Source organism: Salarias fasciatus, chromosome 5 (genome assembly GCF_902148845.1).
Source record: "Salarias fasciatus chromosome 5, fSalaFa1.1, whole genome shotgun sequence".
NCBI lineage: Eukaryota > Metazoa > Chordata > Actinopteri > Blenniiformes > Blenniidae > Salarias > Salarias fasciatus.
Genome location: NC_043749.1, coordinates 26,750,800 through 26,772,396, shown reverse-complemented (window position 1 = coordinate 26,772,396; position 21,597 = coordinate 26,750,800). Strand labels below are relative to the sequence as shown.

The following is a 21,597-nucleotide window of genomic DNA, read 5'->3' as shown; positions in this document are numbered from 1 at the left end:
AGCGAGCTCCTGCTGTTGATGGATGAATGTGTCCTGTCTTAACGCTCTATTTGTTCCTTAACAAGCAGCATCCAGTACCTGTCCTTATCTTAGCAGTGTGTGTGTGTGTGTGTGTTGTGTGCGGTGCGTGCGCGTGCGTGCGTGCGTGCGTGAGATCCTCCCTCCTCAGTGCTGGTTTCTCAACACACATAGACCGGAGCATCAGGTGCGACTGAAAAACATCTAAGCTTTGTGAGCTGAAGCACAGAATTACAGTGCCTGAAAGAACTGAGAGAAAAGTCAGAATTTTTATTGAAAAGCACTTTTAAATATTGGTTCAAACATGGGTTTGTGGTTTCAGGACTGAGCTACATTTGCTTGTGTGCATCCAGTAAAGGCTGCCCTCAGTCTGAGAGTAAAAGAAGACAGAATTCCTCATTCACAGCCGGGTGGCTGCCTTGTCGCCCCTCTCCTTGATCCATACTGCTCACACAAGTGTCATTACACTGGAGTCGACATTTGGCATTTAAACCGCCAAAAGGTGCCACTCAACCACAAGTGGAGTGCTTTCCAGGAGGACAGAAGGGAGTCAGCGCGCTGATCACTATCATGGTGTCAGCAGGGGGCGGTGGTCTGTGAGGCCGTTTATCGCCTCAGTGAGCGTGTTTACATGGTGGTTGTTTTTTTTTACTTGGGAATGGTTTATTCTGAATTAAGTTATTCAAAGTTATATTCATGAGCTTTGTGTTTACGTGGGAAAAACGAAGAATTAAATTCTGGCACGCCGGGGTCTGCAGAGCGTTGTGATTGGACAGGGGGCGGCCGTGACGTACTGACGTAAACAGTGCTTTTCTCTTCTTTCTGTCTCGATTAACTTTGACGCTAAGGCTTTGAAAATGTCCATGTTGTTAAGCGCTTATCCACCCGCTTGGTTCATTATTATCTGTGTATCATTCGTTCAATTGATATTCAATTAAGAATCAAAAAATCAAAATATTGAAAAATGAGTAGTTTTTTCCTTTTTTGTTTTTAAAATAAAAACAAATACATGAAAATTAGTTTGTTTTTCGATATCCCGTTTGTTAAGACAGACCAAATAAAGGAAAAGTTGAAATACGCCACAGAGCAGACTTTAATGTGATTTTTTAATTTCTTCGATCTCTGTGACCCGGAAGTTCTACCGTCTGTGTTTATCTACGATCTCCCCTTCTGATGCCTCCCGAGAGGCTCCGACCGGAAAAAAATCTCTCTGAACAACTGCACACCACAAGAAGAATGGAGCCGAACTCATTAGCATACTCCTGACAGTTGGATCTTGTCGGCTTTGGTTGGGAGGAGAAGATCGGGGCAAAATACGGCCTGATCATTCTGTAGTGTGTGCTGGACTTAAACTGACCCACAGGGTCACGTGACCCGCCCACGTTTCCCGCTGCAGAAACCAAAACACAGACAATAGAACTTCGGGTCACGGAGATCGAAGAAATTAAAAAATCACATTAAAGTCTGCTCTGTGGCCGTATTTCAACTTTCCTTTATTTGATTTGTCTTAACAACGACATATTGAAAAACAAACCAATTTTCATTTATTTGTTTTTATTTTAAAAACAAAAAAATGAAAAACGACTCATTTTTCAATATTTTGTTTTTTGATTCTTAATTAAATATCAATTGAACGAATGATACACGGATTCATTGTATCCAATCCTTCTAAAACCACCGTTAAAGAAATCGTCTCCATACGAGTGCGTGCCTCCATTTTGGAGTATTGCGTCATCACGACAGAGCATGCACAGAACGACCAGAATGAAGTCGCCTTATTTGCACATAATTCTGCTTCAAAAGGAGAATAAACCCGCCGGTCTGTTCGAATCCAAACTTAATTCTGAATAAAGTTTTCAGGCATTAATATGGTTATTTTAAAGCAGAATTAGACTTTATTCGGATTTATAGAATAATAAAAAAGTCCCATGTAAATGCATGGACAGTTACACGACAGTTCTTAGAGAAAATCCACCATACTTTCTCTCTTCTAATCTCACCGCTTCCCCCAACGCCTACTGGTGGTAGCGCGACTTTTTGTCCCCAGTGAATGCAGAGTACAGACGTGTGTGTCTGTGTTTGTACTCGATGCAGAGCATCAGTCCACAGGAGTGATGACATGCAGCTCTGTCATTTCCTCTGGGAAATCTGACACAGCACACAGATAGTGGTTGGATAAGTTTTTGTGTATTTTTATGGCACCATTGAGAGACAACTTGATCCTGTCTGCCATCCCAAAGCTTCATTTATGCTCTACGTGACACAAACAAAGAACCGCTCATTCATTCTCCCATTACTGTCCATTTCCTGCAAGTTTCCAACATGTACCAACTGTTGAATGTAACCATGGGAGCAGTGTTGACGACAGAACTGATTGACAGAAAGGGTGAGAGTTTTCAGAGAGTGATTGTGTCTCACCTCAGTGTGTTTAGTGGCCTCTATTGTACCTTCTTCTCAATGTCAGCATCAAATGCTGCCATGTTACCATGATAGTTATTGTTCACATTTTTTGGTTCTACTTCGTGTAGTGCTTAGCCCACCTACGGGCTTCGCTATTGGTGTTCCCCTCTGGTGCCAGCCAGTCACTGAGACAGATCCGAAATCGACGCGCCAATCCCGTACAGGCGCTGGCACACTGCCACGCCCCTCACCAAGGGGATATAATCAGCGTGCGGCAGAACCTCTCCCTTCTTCTTTCTCAGCCTACGAGGCGCAGAATCACCCGCCGCTGGCGGTGATTCGCGCTCATTCTATGCGGCGTGTGGCCGCCTCCGCGGCTTTGTGCAGGGGTGTCACGACGGGTGACATCTGCCAGGCTGCCTCTTATGGATATGTGCACAGCCTCTGTGGCCATGTCAGTTTTTAGCGAGAGCAGGAGTTCTGTCGCTTAACTGTGTTGGCTCTTGTCCAGACCGGCTGCTGCTTCCCTGGGGGGATCCAGGCTGTGTGACTCTACTGCCCGCCGTTGTGACTTCGTGCCTCGGCCGGCGTTGTGTACCGTTGTTACGGTGCTTATCGGACACGTCTGCGGTCGGCGCCTCGGTGCGAGGCTGCCTGCCACCAGTGTCTTGGAGGTTTGTTGTGGCGGTGCTGGGCGTACGGCCTGCCTACTTCCTTTCCACGCCAATCCTGTCAGCATTATAGCTGGGAGTAGATTTATCTCCCTACGGCCTCCGCCTTGGTGTGTACCAATAGCGAAGCCCGTAGGTGGGCTAAGCACTACACAAAGTAGAATTAGTAGTTATTTAACGTAACTCCAGTTCTACGAATGTGTGTGTTCCCACCTACCTGCAGGCCCAGCTGACCTGCTTCCGTTTCTCCTGGCTGTTCAGAAGAAGGAAGTGGAGCGGGCGCACGCTGACTATATCCCCTTGGTGAGGGGCGTGGCAGTGTGCCAGCGCGCGTACAGGATTGGCGCGTCGTTTTCGGATCTGTCTCAGCGGTTGGCTGGCGCCAGAGGGGAGTACCAATAGCGAAGCCTGTAGGCGGGCACACACTCGTAGAACTGGAGTTACGTTTACTAACCACTAATTTTTGTCTTACAAAACAAAGAACTCTTCTGTGCTTTGTGGGGATTTGTCCAATATGTTAATTCAGAGTGGTGCCTTCTGGGTGATTAAAAGCCAAATGCTCACAATAATATAAAAAGGAAATATAAAGGCAGTGGAAATTACACCATCTGAGCGCATGTGTCTAACCAATGCAGAATGTGAGCATAAATGAGCCTTTAAGGCAACAGTTGGGACCCTTTCTTACGTTGATTAACAAAAGTCTTGATGAGTGTGTCGTGATCAGCAGCTGGCTGAGACTAATTTAAATACACAAAAGACGAAGACATTTCCAGCACATATGGAGTTTTTGTTCACCCATAAAGGCCTCACCCGAATAGACTTTTTTCAAATATATATATGTTTTTTTGTTATTTCCAGCAGAAGGTTACAAAAGAGGTCTGGATCCTTTAACAAAACTTGAGAGAAAAAACACAGGGACTACAGTGCATCTGTTCTCATACTGAATCCATACCCGAGTGTGGACTGAAAATGACAAATAGACATTTTCCTATTGCTATGTTTTGTTAAGTCAATAGAAATCCAAGAGAGTTTTAATTATGCGTACATTAAATGAAAATGCAGTGCTGAGTAACCACACTGACACATATTGCTCTGAGAGGAAATGAAAAAACTTTGACTAATATATTGAAAATCCTGTATTACATATGAAGCATTAACCTTTCAGGACATTGGTGATCAACAACATGTTTAGGCTGCGTCCAGATATAGGCTGATGTTAGAGGATATTTCCCTGTCATTTACAGTGTGCATTAGAAAAGGTCAAAGCTGGTTCCGTTTATGATGGCTGATCTGCAGCGATCAGCTTCTACCACTGCACCAGTGTCGGTGTTCTCACTGGGGCCTTAAAGTTTAAAGATCATCAAGGACAGAGAAATGAGTTCAGTTGAAAACATCTCCGGCCCCCATGTCCACTCTGTTTTTCCTCATCTCCTTTCAGAAGTTTGGCTCATGAGTTTGTTATGATTGCTGGGTGTCCTTCTCAGATCAGCTGTGCACGTGTTCCTCCAACCTTGAGAAAACAAAACAGCCTCTCTGCTCTTGTACAGTGTGTATCCTTCAGAATCCACCCAGTGAACCGCCCACACAATGTGGTGTAGTTGCTACAGTCGCTACCTGGTTTCAGTGATCCTTCTTCCTCCTGAGTTGGTTTTCTTGATACAGAACCTTCACAGATCAAAATCGCTGAGTGCTTTTAAGACTAGACACAATGAAGATTTGGGAGCCATATTTTTATGTTTCACAAAATGCATTTTTATACATGCATTTATACATAGGTGTGAAAATATATTTGGGTATCATTAAAAAAAAAAAATCATGCTCCAAAGAAAGCCAGAAGTATTTCTTAGATTCGTCCTCTAGGGTAAATTACTGAAATCCTGTTTCTTCCTGGATGAAGGTTCTAAGTTGTGTATTGAAAAGCAGAGTAGAATTACCATCCCTGCGTTCTGACTGCTTTGTTGCTCTTGTGTCAAAGTGGGATCTAAAAGGCAAGACTTGGTTATCAGCTCCCACTCTTGAAACATTGAGAGTGGAGTCAGAAAATCCACTGATACAGTAAAAGTGTAATTTTTACCCTTTTCTGTGTGGCTTTCGATGATAAAATTTTCATTGACATTTCCATTTTGCGTCATCGTTGCAGATCTAGCCTCGAAGGTATGCAGGTCTTACAGTGAGCCATGAGACTTGTGAGGTGAAATCAGTTCTCCATTTACTGATTTATTTACCTGGCAGCATTCTGTTAATGACTTATGTTATTAACAGTCTTCATTTTCTGACAGACAAGGCAAAACAGGTGTCATATTTACCTGTTTGTTTCTCCTTAAAGGTGCATTAAGGAGTTTTACAACCTTAAAATACTTATTTTCCACCATAAATATGTTACACATTTTTAATGATGTGTACAATGTGCCCTGACATATTCATTACAAGTACCTCTAACAGCGCTAAATTGTCACTTGAAAGTTGCAGTGCCGGTCCGGCATCAGCATTTTTTTGGGTAGAATTTGAAAGGAATGACGTAATGCGCGCTCCGGCTGGCCTGATGGAGTTAAGTTTCGTTTTGTCCGCCATTACTCCGCCAGATGCTTAGTGAGCAACAACTGAGCAGGATCTTCCAGAAAGTAAGAAAAGACTGGCTTCTAGCACTGCCACAGCTCCAGCACAGACTCCACCAGGTAACAGAAACTTAAATCTTACTCCAGCGCTTCTAAAAGAGCGAGGAAAGAGTTCCTCTCTTCCGTGCACATGAGCCACAGGCACGAGTTTTCACTAAGCTGCATTACGCCCAAGGCCTGCAGGGGGCGCTGTTTCGCATAAAACGTGGAAACTCCTTAATGCTCCTTTAAAGGTGAAGTGAATGAACCCTATACTGGACACTTTTATATTGTTTATAAAATAAAATAATCCTCTTGGGCAGTTTGAAGGACAGGAACAAGAATTTAAGGATACATGAAGGATAGAAATTTCATTGCGTCATAATTCTACTCGGAATCCAGTGACACATCTGTCTCTGGATTTCCAGAAAGGCTTCAAATCTGCTCTTTGTTCCTCTCCTAAGATAATGTATTATTTGTGTGAAGCAGAACCTTAAATTTAACTTACATGACAGAATAGAGCTCAATTTGACATTGATATGCATTTATTCTCTGGCTGTCATCAACCTGCGATGGTTTAAATGGAACAAATTAGGAAGTGGCAAAATATGGTTAAATCAACCAATAAAGGCCTGAAGTGTGTGCAAGTTCATATTTTTATACTTTAAAGGACAACACATAGCTAAGACAAAAGAAGAAGTTAATGATTTGGAAGTCCTGAATCAATACTTCATTCCTGAAAGGAGATGCTCTTTCAGCTTATTTTGAATGTAAATGAGTTCATCATTTCACATCAGTTTTAACAGTGATGGCTCAAATTAGATGATGTCATTTAAAACCGATACTTGCCAACTTTTCAGTCAGGAGAGTTCTAAATGATGTCATCATCTAATTTGCATAGCTGCTCATTTGCATATCTAGGTAAACTTTAGCTTTATCATCAAGAACAGCGGTGGGAGTAAAGGAGTTAAAATAAACGGCGTTACTATTTTCAGTAGCGGGTTATCTCACTTATTACTTCTTCCAACATTACAGCCCCGTTACCGCTGCCGACAATAATATGAGGCGCCATTCTTATCTCATTTTATCACACAGCAACATTTCAATAATTTAGATGAATGTAGTGTTTCCTGTTTGTGATTTATTCTGTCAAGTGTCAATTTATTTCATTAATCATATATTCAGTTTCATCATAAATAATTAAACATGTATCTTAAAGTTCCATTAAGAAGGGATCTGAAGTCTTTGAAATATTTAAAGGTTTTTTCTGTAATGCAATACTTACTGGAGGTGTCCCCGACTAAGAATTTGCATAGTCAAATCTGATTCGTCCGATCCTGCTGATCTTTGACTGATAGTCAAATCTATCATCTTTTTTTATTTATAATCATTTGAATATAGGCTACAGCAGAGTGTTGCATTAATAATAATAAAAAAAAAAAAAACAGCACAGGCAGGTAAAACAACACTTTTATTTTTTTCCTACACACAACACACAGACTGGAACAAAGTGTCAGTAACTTTAAACATCAAACAAATGAAAGTAGTTCAAATGACCAGAACCAAACCCACTTCTAACAAACGGGCTAAAGCATGTAATTTATCTATCTATAAGCTCTGCAGATAAGCTCAATTTCTCACATTATCTGCTCAAATTAAATGAAACAGGCTCAATTGCACTGTGTCGGTCCGTTTCGCAGCACACATCCATGCAAACACAAACACTTAATTAAATAGAATAAGCCTTTAAGATAAATAAAAAAAATATATATATAACAACTTAAAATATTACAATTAAATGAAATAAAAGTCAGCATTAAAACTGAGAATTGAGTAACAGAAACATCTTCTATCAGCCCAGTTATCTGGCTACTTACCCTCCATGTTAGTTGTTGTGGAATGATAAGAAAGGAGCTGCTGACACAACTTGAATTTGACTTTTTTTGGATAATCTTTGAGTTGTTCTGAATTTTTTTTCTGAAATTGTGAGCCTTTTAAAGTTAAGCCAAATCACCACCAAGATGCTGCTCTGTGATGGAGCTCTGAGCAAAATCGGATTGTGCCACTCACCATGGTGGTTCATTCACAAACACTAGATAGAATATTGAATAAAAGTACAAGTTATGTAAATTTTTCCACAGTATATTTGATAGGCTAACATGTATATCAAATAGGCTTTATCATGTTTATTTGGAGAAAACCACCAATTCTATGTAAAATCAGTCATTCAGCACCCCCATACAGCTGTAATGGAATGGTCCTCGTTTAATAACCACATTTGATGCTTCGACTGTATGATTGGCCATCGAATCAGGCCCCTTCGAACAATCATTGAATAGTAGAACATCTGAAGACACCCCTAATACTTACTTTGCCTAGTAATTAGTTATTTTTAAAATCTTGTAACTCAGTTACTAACTTGTTTAGTTTTTTGAGGAAGTAACGAAAAATAAAGACTTTTTAAAAGTAACTTGCCAAACACTGCTAATTCATTCAAAAGTGAATGAATTAGCAGTGAGCTAAGCATGGGTGGATCGATTTGTATCACTTTATGTAAAACAGTCTGTGAATGTGTTTTTGAAGAGCATTTCTTGTCTGATGTTGTATTTTTTGGCTCAAATATTTTCTTGAGTTTTTATCTTCTATGCAGAAAATGTTTGTTTGTGTGAAAAGCTGTGCAGCCTTGTAATCGGAAGGTTGTCTAATATTGATATTCATGTCCCTGAAGGATGTTTCTCCCGATTCTCTGAATCCTTGGATGAAATATTGTGTACTGAAGTTTGTGGAATCCATACTGTCTTTGTGTGTTTAATGTTGTGGATTATTTGTGCTAAGTACCTTTTTACTCGGGGTCATTGTAATATCTTAATAATTAATCTTTACAGTAACGAAATACCTCACTCCATTTGGTAAAAGCAATTATTTGTAAGTCAGGAGTTTAATTGCGTGCCGTTGCCTGAAGAAAAGCAAGAACAGATAAGCCAGCTGACCTTACCTCTTCTTTTATGAAAGAGAACAGTCTGGGGCATTCACACGCGTGCACGTGTGAAGGATGTGTTAAACGGCGTGGGTGCTGGGTGTGTTGTACCATGAGGAAAATGAATAATGCATGCTGTGTGAACCATTTCAGGAAATGTTACTTTACTCACTGGTTTGGCGACACTGGAGTTAAACATGCTGATATTTTCACGGAGTGAGCAGGAAGCATTAAAAGTGAACCGATCAGCAGGACAGATAAGGCCGTGGAGCAGTTTTAGCTTGAAGCCAGAGAGCCCGTGTTGAAGTATCGTGAGCGCGCCGCGTGCTGAGGGGAGATGGTGTGTGAGGGTGTTGGAGTTGCAGCTCCTTGGAAAAGAGGAAGACCTCAGAAAATAAATGGAGCAGGTCATGGTTGGTGGAGCAGCGGAGGAAGAGAATAGGATGAGATAGAGGCAGGCGAGGCCTGAAGGGAGCGGTGGATGAGGAATGTATTCCATGCACATCTACTGAGTGTTTTATTTTCTTATTTGTAAGCTCATAGGAGAAACACAGCTGATAACGAAGTGACGGACCGTTACTTTCTTGCATTAATTTTCCCTCATAACAGCGTCATGTTTTTCTGCCTCTCTGATAAATCCTCGCTCTTCCACGCTTTTCTTTGTCCTTCAGAATGCGGAGGGCTACAACATGAGCATTCCCATGCCGGGCCATCCGGTGAATTTCTCCCAGGCCACTCTGTCCCAGGCCCAGAGGGATGTGGAGCAGCTGGAGAAGCTCATCTCAGAGCACGATGTGGTGTTTTTACTGATGGACACCAGGGAAAGCCGCTGGCTGCCGACAGTGATCGCTGCCAGCAAGAGGAAGGTGGGAGGCGTCAGCAGAGTGTTTACTGTGTGTCTGTGTGTCTGTGGGATCGTGTGCTCTGCCAGGACACAATACAAGCACCATGTTATGTTTCGTTGTGTTTTCCATAAAAACAAGATGGCATGCTTGATAAACCTACGGCAAAGTTATGGGATTTTTGTTTAGTTTTGTCATCAAGTTCAGAATTGAGTTGGGCACACTCAGGAAAAACAGCTTCATGGACTTATTAATCCACTTTAAGAACGTAGAGTGACCAAGACGGAGATAGATATTCATTTTCAACACATTGAAATGTGTCAGGTCTGTGTACATATCCTGCAACTTCTACTGCTGATTTTGTTTTTGCGGTGAGACTTGTTTTTAGATTTTTATCACAACTCACCAATGAAAATCTGTCTTTTAACTAAAAAGAAAGTCATAGCATAGCCGTTCATTCATTTCTTTATGATCCCTTTGCCAGTGAAAAAAGACAAAAGAAGCCTACAAAACATTTTAGCTCCACACCAGTCATCTTACACATCAGTTCATTCTTCACGTTGTTGTTTTGCACAGTTCAGTTTAACAGTTTTACTTCTTTTCCACAGAGCTCGTTTTTTTTTTTTTTACACTTGTTAAATGATCTGCTGTCTTGTTGTGTTTTTGTCGCTTTAAGTCTTGGTTTACGACGTTATGGAGCCCTGTGTCAGGGACTTAATGCCTCTGGTTGTTCAATCAGGTGTTTGCTTTCCTTTTTTTCGCCTGCTCATTGAGTTTCCTTCATGGCTGATGGAACTGAGACGTTATTTGACTATTTGTGCCATGAGGCAGTTTCAGACTTCACTGCTAATTGGAATCCATTTAGACCGCTTGCTCCTCAAAGCTTTCAGCATTTTTCTGCGGGTAATATCACTGCTGTTTGAAACACTTGGTGCTGATTCAGGATCTGCTGTGCGTTCACGAGCTGCTTTACCGTCGCTGCCGTTCCCTCCTCAGCTGGTGGTGAACGCTGCTCTGGGCTTTGACACGTTTGTCGTGATGCGTCACGGCCTGAAGAAGCCTGCCGCCAGTCAGAGCGTCTCCACGGCGGCGGACTCCTCCCCGTCCTGCTCCTCCGCCTCGTCCTCGTCCTCCACGCCGGCCGGCTCCGCGCCCAGTGTCCCGGTGTCGTCTCTCTTCTCCAACATCCCCGGACACAAGCTGGGCTGCTACTTCTGCAACGATGTGGTGGCGCCAGGAGACGTGAGGAAAACACTCGACCTTTTCTGCTCGCATAAACTGCCAATAATGCAAAATTTCAGACACTTTCAGTGTCATAAAGCCAATACTGTCATGTATATGTCACGAAATCTACACCGTTATTGTCATAATATTTTGCTACACACATACATAAATAACATATATAAATAAATGAATTATCATGCACAGTAAATTGTGCTGCAGCCAATAATGAAGCTTCTCCATAACCTACCCTCGTGTGAAAATCACACTTTCCTGCCGCCCACTATCTGCGTGCATCCCCTGGCACTCTCCATGCTTCTCCTTGTGTTCCTCTTCCTCCTCTCTAACCTTTTCATCAGCGTAATGAGCCGCGGCCCGTTGTTGAGAATCTGTTCTATTCAAGTTATAGATTTTATTCTCTAAATGCCACACGGCTTCTCCAAGTCGCTCGTACATATCATAGCAATATTAACATTTAGATTGGACGTGCTGGCCCCTCATAACCTCTGCATGTAGATATGAGCTCAGTTAATAAATGAAAAGGAGGTAATGTAGCGAGAGTACATGTGGCCTTTATTCCCCCGTCCTTTCTTTTCTCTCCCTGCAACAGGTACAACAATCGATCAGACACATACTTTCTCACCACCTTCATCATTAACTGACTCATGCTGAGACTGTGCTCGTGGGAATCTCATATTTCCACCTTTCCCTCTATTGACTCTGCAGTTCACAGTAATATCCTGACATCTTTTTGATCGGGTGTGATGCTGTAGATCTGTAGCATCAAACATGGGCGAAACCGGCCCACAAGAGAATCCACTCTGATCCGCCAAACCACCAAGCAGATTTGAAAAAAAAAATCTCAGAAAACACATTAGTCGATACAACTCATCTGAACACAGCACTGACACCCAAGCTGAGATATTGGCGATGCTGCCATGAAAGATAGAAAACTAACAAGGCTATTCTGTCAAGGAGAGGTTCTCAAAACATCCACTATGCAACAGCGGTAGGATAATTGGTTGTTTTTTTTTTTTTTTTTTTTTTCGTGTATTTTTGGAGAGAGGGGCATATCACTGTATTTTGCATCAGAAGGTTTTATTAAAACTGGCTTTATGTTGAAATTATAGTTTGGTTTTGTGAGAATAAATAACATATTCATCACGTATGTGTGACAACAAAGAAAAAACATACAGTTTACAGATTATTAAGGCACTATCCATCCATCATACAGCGAGCTTTATGGCATTCCTTTGTTATTTTGCAGAAAAGCATCATCTGTCTTGAAACCTTCATTTAGTTTTTTGGTTTCTGGAGTGGCGTCACGGCTCCAGTCCTCATGCTCATCTCATCACTGTCTTCCTGTGACTGGCTTTGTTTCCGTCAACAGTCCACCAGAGACCGGACCCTGGACCAGCATGCACCGTCAGCAGGCCGGGCCTCGCCATGATCGCCGGAGCCCTGGCCGTGGAGATGATGGTGTCCATCCTGCAGCACAGCGAAGGGTGAGCAAGAGGAGAGGTCACAGTTCCATTCGAGGAAGGCCAGACAGGGTTCCAAAAAAAAAACACAACTGCTTGACAACTTCACAAGATATATCAAGCCATAGTTCTCTGCTTGTTGGCAAAGACTCATGCTCTGAACCCATTCATGAAAAACATCAACATTTATCAGAAGATATCTGTTGAGTTACGCAGACCTTGAAGACTCCATAAATTCACACTCACCACAGAGATTAATTAACGAAGTTTGTTGACTAATACGTATAAAGTAGTGTTAGGTTGAATCTTATGTTTTTCTCCCTCTCAGGTGGAGGAGTCGTACGCTGTCTGGCAGTAATGGACTTGTGCTGCAGCAGCTTATAAGTAATGCTTTTGTCCCCGTTGGTTTGAAATTGCACTAAAAGCCAACAGGGAAAATTTCATAAAGTGCATCAGTGAATAGAAATGTTGCTTTGCAATATCCAGATTATTAACATTGCTGAAGTTATATTAATGTCAGCCGTTGAGTGTGTGTGTGTGTGTGTGTGTGTATGTATGTACACGTGTGAATGTGACTAATGGTATAATGCGCTTTGGGACTGCGGAAGCCTTCATAACAGACTATATAAGAAAAGTCCATTTACCGTCCACTTAGCATGAGATTAAATGTGCTTCCTGTGATTTTGGAGTTAATAGCATGAGCGCTGACTTTACTTGTGCATTAGTACATTTATTTGCTGTGTAAATGAAGAAGGTTTTACCACTGTGAGGTTGATAGAATCCACCCCTTCATGTGACAGGAGATAATTCAGTGGAATAGGGGATGTGTTGACCAGAGAACGGGGAAGATCCCCTTGAACTGCGGTTCAGGAACACTGAGTTTCTTATCTGGACTTATTTTCCTGATTTTGGTTCAAAAGCTGCTGCTGGTATAATTTTTTTATGAGAAAGTGTTACTGCTCCTAAAGTGGACCACAAAACAACATTCCTACAGACGCTTGTACCGATCTGATGCTCACTTTCCTCAGTGAGCTGCCCTGCGCTACGCCAGCACAGGGAGGTGTTGCTTTTTGTACGGAGCACTGCCGCTGAAGTCCCACTGCACTGAAAGTATCATCACTGATTAGATTTGAACTCAGCTCTTGCTTACGTCTCTCTTGAAAAGTGAGGTTCATGTTCCTCACCGACTTTGTAACCCGCCAGGCATCTTCCAAAAACTGATTTAATTATTGGAGTCACAGGTAAATTCAAATTCAGGACATGTAATCGGTGCTTTGCATTGAATTAGAATTTTGACCCTCTTCAATGAGAATTTGGTAGTTTTAGAGTTGATAACAGTCCAACTCGGTTGTCTTGTCTGTTTGTGTTCTCTGCATGTGTGTCGTTTCATTACGGTTCTTCCCAGATGATGTGACAGGAATTAGCTGAGACTGATGAGATACATCTTAAAGAATTCAGGAAGAGGAACCCAGGACCTCGGCTCTGACCTTCAGAGAACATATTGCGGTGATAAATATGGATGTGAACGGGCGCCTTGCGTATGATCTAAATCTGTCCAAGACATGTAAAAGTAGAGCATCAGCACATCAGGAGGTTGGAGTGCCTTTCAGCCCGAGTGCTTCCCGCTGTTGTTCCTTTGTGGGGCAATACCATGTTTTCTGTGATGAACTAACTGGAGGTCAAGAGCCTTGGAGTGGGTACTCGAGGTGAACCAGGTGGGATTGGTCGACACAGATGCATGATTAGAACTCCTGGGAGAGAGAGAGAGAGAGAGAGAGAGAGAGAGAGAGAGCACACATTTCTCTATTCATAGAGATTCTAGGGAGAAGATATGTCAGTGTTTGTATTATGGCTGTTACAGTGAAACTGCAAATGGTGCATTCATTTACTCATAGTATAGTTTTCATGGTTCTTCTATTTGTACGGAGGCATTTTTGTGAAAAATCAAATGTGTTTTCTTTTGCAATCATTCAAAACAGTTATTTCTGGGGATAAGACAGCCACTCACCAAATGCTTTTAGAGACTTTCTTTTTTTTGGTCCTGGATGAAAACCTCCAAAAAAGTGGAGGAAAGCAGAGTGTTTGAGATTCCTTTCCCTGTTATTGAATTGAATTGAATTGAATTAATTGAAAGTCCTTTATTTGTCCCGCATGGGGAAATTACAGGGTTGCAGCAGCAAAAAACGCAGAAAGAAAAGTAAAAAAATACAAAGCCCAACCATACAAGAAAAAGTTAATATAATTTGTATGCAAAATTAGGATAGATATAATTAAATAACACAAATACTGACCGTCACAACTAAATATTAAATATAATTTAAATACTAATTTAAAACAGATATAATTTAGTAATAGATATAAACTGACAGATATAAATGAAATATAATTTACATGAAGATCCAAGACAGATATAATGAAATAAATAACAGATATAAAGTTAACAGATACATTAGCAGATACAAAGAGATAATTAATATACCGTACGTTTAGGACGGATGCCTCCCATCCCGTTCCTCTACAGTCAGACTCGCCTCTCTTGCGTCCATCCTCTCTCTGTCCTGTTTATTCAGTCCATCACTTTCTTTATAGCCACATCCTCTTTACACAAGCTTTCCTTCGGAATCACATTGTACAGCAGCCGTGATTTGGAGAAACTCTTAACGTAGGGATTAACGTTGCAGCATTGTGAGTCACATTTCTGACTCTGCCTTCAGCTCCGTCTGTAATGTGTTTTCATTGATCACTATCTGCAGGGTCTAAATCTTCACAGCCTGCCTGGATTCACAGTGAGCTCGAGCTCCCGCCTCTTCTGAAAGATGTAAAACCTTTAAAAGCATCGGGCCGTACAGTGGTGCACTCTTACCAAGCTAGTTAAATAAACCAATACACACATACAACATTGGGATGAAATAAGTTTGTATCGTATTTAGTGTAGAGTAAAGAGTGTTTTAGTAAGCTGGGATTGGGTCCTGTGACTCTGAACTGAATCAAATCTATTCATTAATTGTCTTTTGAGATGAAGCATCTCATTTATGAAGCGAGGTCTGACACCCAACATGCATCACGATCATTCACATACAGCAAAAATGGACATGCATGCATTACCTAAGGGCTCTCACATGCCATGCTTCAAATGCACGGATCTTTTAAAAGCTTTTTCAGTGAAAACTGTTTTTGTTTGCCTCTGAAATCCCGCAGGTTCTGCTTCTGTTCACACACAGAGATGTAAGCATGAAACCGGTGTGCGTCGATATTTCAGATATACTCTTTCTCCTCCCTTCTGCGTGTCCAGAGGCTACGCGGTGGCCAGCAGCAGCGACGACAGGATGAACGAACCCCCCACCTCTCTGGGTCTTGTGCCACATCAGGTCAGACACACTCAAACACACTCCGGTGTTTCTGCGCTGTGTGGAGAATAACACAGTGGATGGAGTCCAGGTGTAGTTTTGTTTCAATTGTCACAAAGTATAGAAGAAAAACCATTAGTTCAAAGTTTTTTCAGGCCAGCATCTCTTCTGGAAAAAGGACAAAAACCTCTCGAGTGTTTTTGAGCGCTGCGTGATGCTTTTTACGCTTTAAAACACAAACTACAGTACAGCATGTCCATTGAAACTAGTGGGAGGAGAGGTAGATGCTTAATGTCTTATCATGTATTTTATATTGAACCTTAAAAAACTGACTGAGAATGTTGGTTTGATATATGAAATAGCAGGAGTTTGCTCTTGTCGTTTGAATCCATTTGTATTCACTAAATTATTTGTAAGTCAACATTTTAATCTGAATTAAGTTTTTCTGCACAAAAGACAATCTTACAAACGGACTCCGACCACAACAGTGAAATTACACAAATTCACTGAAATACTACAGTATCTGATATCTGCAGGTGGCCTTTTACTGCAGGTGAATAATCTTGAGAATCCAGATGTGTCTCATAATAAATAAGACTGAATGTTTCAAAGTAAGAACTTCACAGGGACTAATTTGCTTTTCTTACCAATTATTTTTGCCATTATGTTTAATATGAGAGGAGAAGATAATAAAGCTGTGATCAAATCTCTAAACATCTGAATCGGCTACAGTGATTAAAACAGCTGAAGAAATCTAATAATGATAATTTAACAACTAAAATGGCTTCAAACTGAATGAGCTTAAACAACTAAAACAGATAAAAGTAGTAAAAAAAGACCCAGTTGATGTTAACTAAGCACCTTAAATGTCTTTAACAGAACACAAGCTTCTACAGATTTTTTAAACAGCTATGATATGCAGACACGTTTCTGATCCATGGCAAATTTTTTTACACTTTTTCAAATAAGTTAATAAAACAGAAGTGAAGTCAAGGAACACATTAAAATGTAGTAATGGGTGGAAAAGTAAAGCATTAAACTTTAAACAATGGAGATAAATTCAACAATAAAGAAAAAGATCTAGTTTTGTAAGATGTGATTCGCTATTAAGAAACTTTATCTTGCAATGGTAAAAAGTATTGATTTCTCCCTGACAGCATCAGTTTTTTTGTGGTGAATGATTGAAAACAGACACATCAAAGGCTTTTTTTTTTTTTGCAGCTCAGTTGATTTAAGCGGCTCATCCTGCGATACCAAAGCTGAATTGATCTTAAACAACACGCCTGTATCGCTCACACCTCACACTGCAGGTTGAGAACCTTTGATGGCAGCCTTGATCACTACTGTTCGAGTGTTTGACTAGCAAATGTGAAGTTGTTTATAATTATGATTGCTTTTTATGAAACTATAAAGAGAACAAGAGATTTTCCACGAGCCATTTCATTAGTCAGTATGTGTTGAAATGAAAAAGATAAAAAATGACTCAATTTTGCTGTTTAGCAGACTGCTGCTGGACTAAAATCGGAATTAAGCTATCTTAATCTGGCTGAGAACAATCTTGTTCAGTCAGATGTGAAGAGATTTAATCATATGCAAATTAAAAGTCCAGATATGAATGTTTTTGTTCCTTGTTTTAGTTAATAGTTTAATATTCAGGACTTCATACACTTGGATGATGAAAAGGAGAAATGGGTCACTGATAAACCCCCATCGCTCGCCACAACAGACCATATCTTGATCTGAATTTGCTGCAGGCCTCCGAAACAAATGTAATTCAGTTTCATCGGTCAGCAAACGCAGCAGTCGAGGTCAGGAGAGACGATGCTGGAAGCAGCAAGAAAATCCTCATCATAATGTGCAGAGATCATGAGTGATTTAGCTCCGGTGGCTGATTCTCCCCAGAGGGAGGAGTGTGGAGAAGTGAGCTCGAAGAGGCTGTGTATCCTGGAGTGTGTGGGGATTATCGGCCGTCTTCGCAGCCAACGCACCGAATTCAAGCACAGCTGAAATTGTAAACTCCCACCAGGATCTTGGCACTGTTTGATTCACAACTACAGTTTAACGTCAACACGGATCCCGCTGTCGAGCACTTCCTTTCCCGTCCGTGAAAGTGTGTGTTACGTAACTTTCATCAGTATTTTATTGGAAACCTTCGACTTGCGAGTGACAGAAGCACGGTAAACAACGCTGTGAAGATGTGTGTTCAACGTTTACCAGAGGGCAGAGACACTCCAGTCAAACAAGTGGCTGAAAGGCAAAAAAGAAAGGATCACCCGAACAGGTCATGTTTTACCTCATGGACTCAGACTGTACAACATCCTGCCAACAAGAACAAATCATTTCTCCAGATCCGTCATTCCCTCTGCTATTATTCTCCTCCACACAGATAAATCCCATTTAAAATGATTTTTATGGCTGAAATGTTTCTCCTTTCTATCATTGTTGCCTATTTATTGCCCTCATGATGTACAGTTATTAGAACTTTCTATGTGTTGAGTCTGTTCTCTCAGGCTGTCTTTACACAGCCTTTAAAGCAGAACGGTGAGGCAGTAACAAACCCGAAGGGATGAGTTTAGAATCTGGAAATGGTCACCAGAATGTCTATTTGCAGGCTGTGCTTATGGCTGGACTGCGCGTTCTCACCACCTCCATCTGCGTCGTCATCAGCCGCGTTCGTCATCCTGCGAATTTCAGCTTCTGCCACTTTCTTGACGCTTCTTTCCCCTCATAGGATCCCAGCCAAGTAACTCCTAGAAAAACTGACATGCAAATATGCGTGTGCAGACTGGCTGTGAAATAATGCTGATGAGCGAGGGAAGAAGCAGCAATGCGGTGAGGGAACATGATGTGCACGTGGAGTCCAGTGCACGTGACCTCAGTGTTTGGATATATTCAACCACTCTGTCTGCATAACAGCACTTTGACTTTCACTCTTTTTTCCAGTCGCACAGTGACTGCTTGTGGTGAAACACTGAAAATACAAGTCCCACTTACTAAACTACCAAAGACATTGCTGGTTTTTATATAGCTTTATTCTTTTGTAAATGGTTCTACTTTGCCCAAACTACATTAAATTACACAAAGTTACAAAGATTATGGATCTGTTTGTGACAAAACATTCAAGGAAATACATTTTAATGCAGAATACAAAGAAGAAAGGGAAGAAAGGCACAAAGAAAATGATCAAATAATATCAGTTATTTCATATTAGAAGTTGAGATAAACTTCAGAGGCTCTAGATAACTGTTGTTAAAGGAATATGTGAGTACCGAGACCTATTGGAAAGAAAAAGTCTTGTCCATATTGTTTATACAAGGAGATGGAAATAGTGATTATGTGCTCTTCGTTTGTGCTCAGACATTACAGCTGCAGCACATACAAACGCTGAGGTCACGTTCACTGAACTCCTCATGCATATTATGTTCGCTCTCTGCATTGCTGCATTTTCCTGTTTTCACCCTCTCATCATCATTATCTCACAGCCAGCCTACACACACACAAGTACACACACTCGTGTGTGATAGATACGCTGTTGTGTATCTATCTGAGTTATATGGCCAAAACACTATGAAATACTCCTCATACATATCTACGGAGTTGAACATTTTTTTATTATTTAAATATTTAGTATGACTACATTTTCCCAATGTTTTGTACAGTCCAGACCAAAGAATTATTATTTAATTTCAAGTCAGTCAAAAGAAAGAAGATAGTACAACAAAACTCTTATAAACATGCCAACAGTGGAGGGTAAAAAAAACCCTCACATTCACCTGAAATAAGTCTCTGGACATCCAGACTCAGAGGAAGCAGCATTCTGCTGGCACCCGATGGGGTCAGAGGTCAGTAAGAGAAAAGAGGATATGTTGGAGACAAAAGTAAAAAACAAAGCTATCAGACAGCCGGCTAATCCACTCACAAGATGGGGTCAGAAAGCAGAGATCAATAACTTCCAGTTGCTTCGTTTGAAATGTCAGCACTACAACACAGAGAAAGAGAGCACTGACGACAGGGAAGAGACATGTTGCGTGATGATAACAAAGGAATAAATGCTTTGCGAGGAAGAAGCTCTCCCAGCAATCTAAACCTACAGCTCATGAAATAGAAAATGATCCATTAGTTTTGAACCTTTGTTCGTAGCTCGGCCTTGTTTTGTCGAGAAGCTAAAACTCAGGAGTCGCTGATGTGGTGTCCTTGAGAAAAGTGGATATTTTTCATTTAGTAATAGAGTTAGAGCAGAATATTTACAGTTGATATGAGGTTTAAATATGATTAAATGGACCTTCCTCAGCCTCTCGCCTGTGAAAGCTGTGGATTTGTGACTGTTTTTGGGTAGAACTGTCTTGCAGGCTGTAAATCGAGAATCTCGGGACCTGATTTGTCAGTTTCCCCTTGTCTGCCTTCAAGCACCTCCTGTTTCTAAGAGGTTGATTTCACCTGAGCTGTCTCATCCAGGCTCCATCTAGTGTTAAAACTCGGGAGAACATGTAAGAAGTGACGTGCGCCTCTGTGCTGCAGGCCAAATAAAGATGAGCAGGTCGTAGTTGGGACACCTCTGATTTAGGATGCACTGCGATTTTCACTTCTCTGAACCACAAACTGGATAAAGTGATGGATGATTTTGCTGGAAAGTCACAGAAGCGGCTCTTTTGGTCTTAAACGTTGAGCTGATTGCCTTGCACCGTTATCGTCCTCCATGAGATCTGCACAGCTTCATGTTGGACTGGGAACTTAATAAAGTGTGTCTCACTTGCCCACGCACACACACTCTCTGACTCAGTCATCCAGTCACCCGCTCATTGCTTAATTGCCTGGACATGTCAGCGCTGCTGGCCCTCTTCTCACATCCATATCATGTCTGCACTGCCCTTTTCCTGCGGATGACTTTCATGTCGACTCATCCTTTTTATTTCTCTCATTACTTCTCCTTTAATGTGTCAGCTTAAAATGAAGACATGCTCGATAACAAGCCCACGAAGCTGTAACAAGTTGATTTTATTGCTCAGGTTACATTTTGCCCCATGAACAAGACATTGGGGTGTTCTTCCAAATACCCCGGCCAAGAATTAAAAAGCTTTTAACTTCCACTCCCCGCTCATCTGCACAAATTAGCCCGAAACGTTCCAACTCTTTCTCAGTTTCAGCAGCCCACAGGAAGTCGTCTCATTCTCTGCTTCTTGTGCGTCATCAGAAACATAATTGGCTGGATCTTTTTATTAAAAACACAAGGAAGATGTGGGAGGAAGGGGGAGCGGTGAAAGGAAGGTATTGATGAGCAGAGCTGTTTCGACACGTGTGGCTGTACAGTTGTCTGTGTGTGAGAAAGAGGCGCGTGAGTTTGGACGAGCTTCTTTAGACTGTAATGAAGGTAATTTGCCATAATTAGGAGTGAAGGTTTTTAGTGGAGAGTTTGTGAGAGATGAGGAGGGAAAAAAATAAAGCGTGACGCCTCTTTGACACCAGAGGGCGCTCTCTGCTTTACTTTTAAATCACTCCTGTGCTGTTTACTTGTGCTTACAAGATGAAACAGCAGTAAAACTATTCATCAGCATGAAACAATCCTACGTCGTTTGCATGGATAAATAAAAACTTAATATTTAAACTGTGTTTCCATTATCCTACACTTTTCTGGTTGAGTTTTCTATTAGACCCATGTTGCTCTGATTAATACTACATTTATTTAACCGGCTTTGTGCTTTTCCTCCACAGATCCGAGGCTTTCTCTCCAGGTTCGACAACGTCCTACCCGCCAGCCTGGCCTTTGACAAATGCACCGCCTGCTCTCCCATCGTGAGTGGCCACAAAACTCAGCCCTGAAAACTCCAAATTATGTGTTTGCAAGATCAGTTTTGCAACAAGACAAGTGTTTACACAGTGACTTACAATTTAGTAGTAAAACTGACACTTGCGCTGAGACAGAGGGGGTGAGCCTGCTGCACTGATCAGGTTATATTCGGTTACTATGTGACAACATTGTTTTGAGAAACAAATTGCAGCTGAAGCAGAAACGGGGGGGGATTCCCGTCCCGTCCATCTCCCCGATGCT

At 41.4% G+C, this 21,597-nt stretch overlaps 1 protein-coding gene across 1 annotated transcript in view; it reads left to right on the top strand.

The window, feature by feature from the left end:
* Positions 1-21,387, top strand: part of LOC115389199 (ubiquitin-like modifier-activating enzyme ATG7) — a 35,065-nt gene extending 13,678 nt beyond the window's left edge. The window contains 6 exon segments of the mRNA XM_030092663.1: positions 9,332-9,526; positions 10,499-10,744; positions 12,114-12,138; positions 12,141-12,228; positions 15,497-15,572; positions 21,261-21,387. Coding sequence (XP_029948523.1) covers positions 9,332-9,526; positions 10,499-10,744; positions 12,114-12,138; positions 12,141-12,228; positions 15,497-15,572; positions 21,261-21,368 — 738 coding nt within the window. The 3' untranslated portion in view covers positions 21,369-21,387.
* The last annotated feature ends 210 nt before the right edge of the window (positions 21,388-21,597 follow it).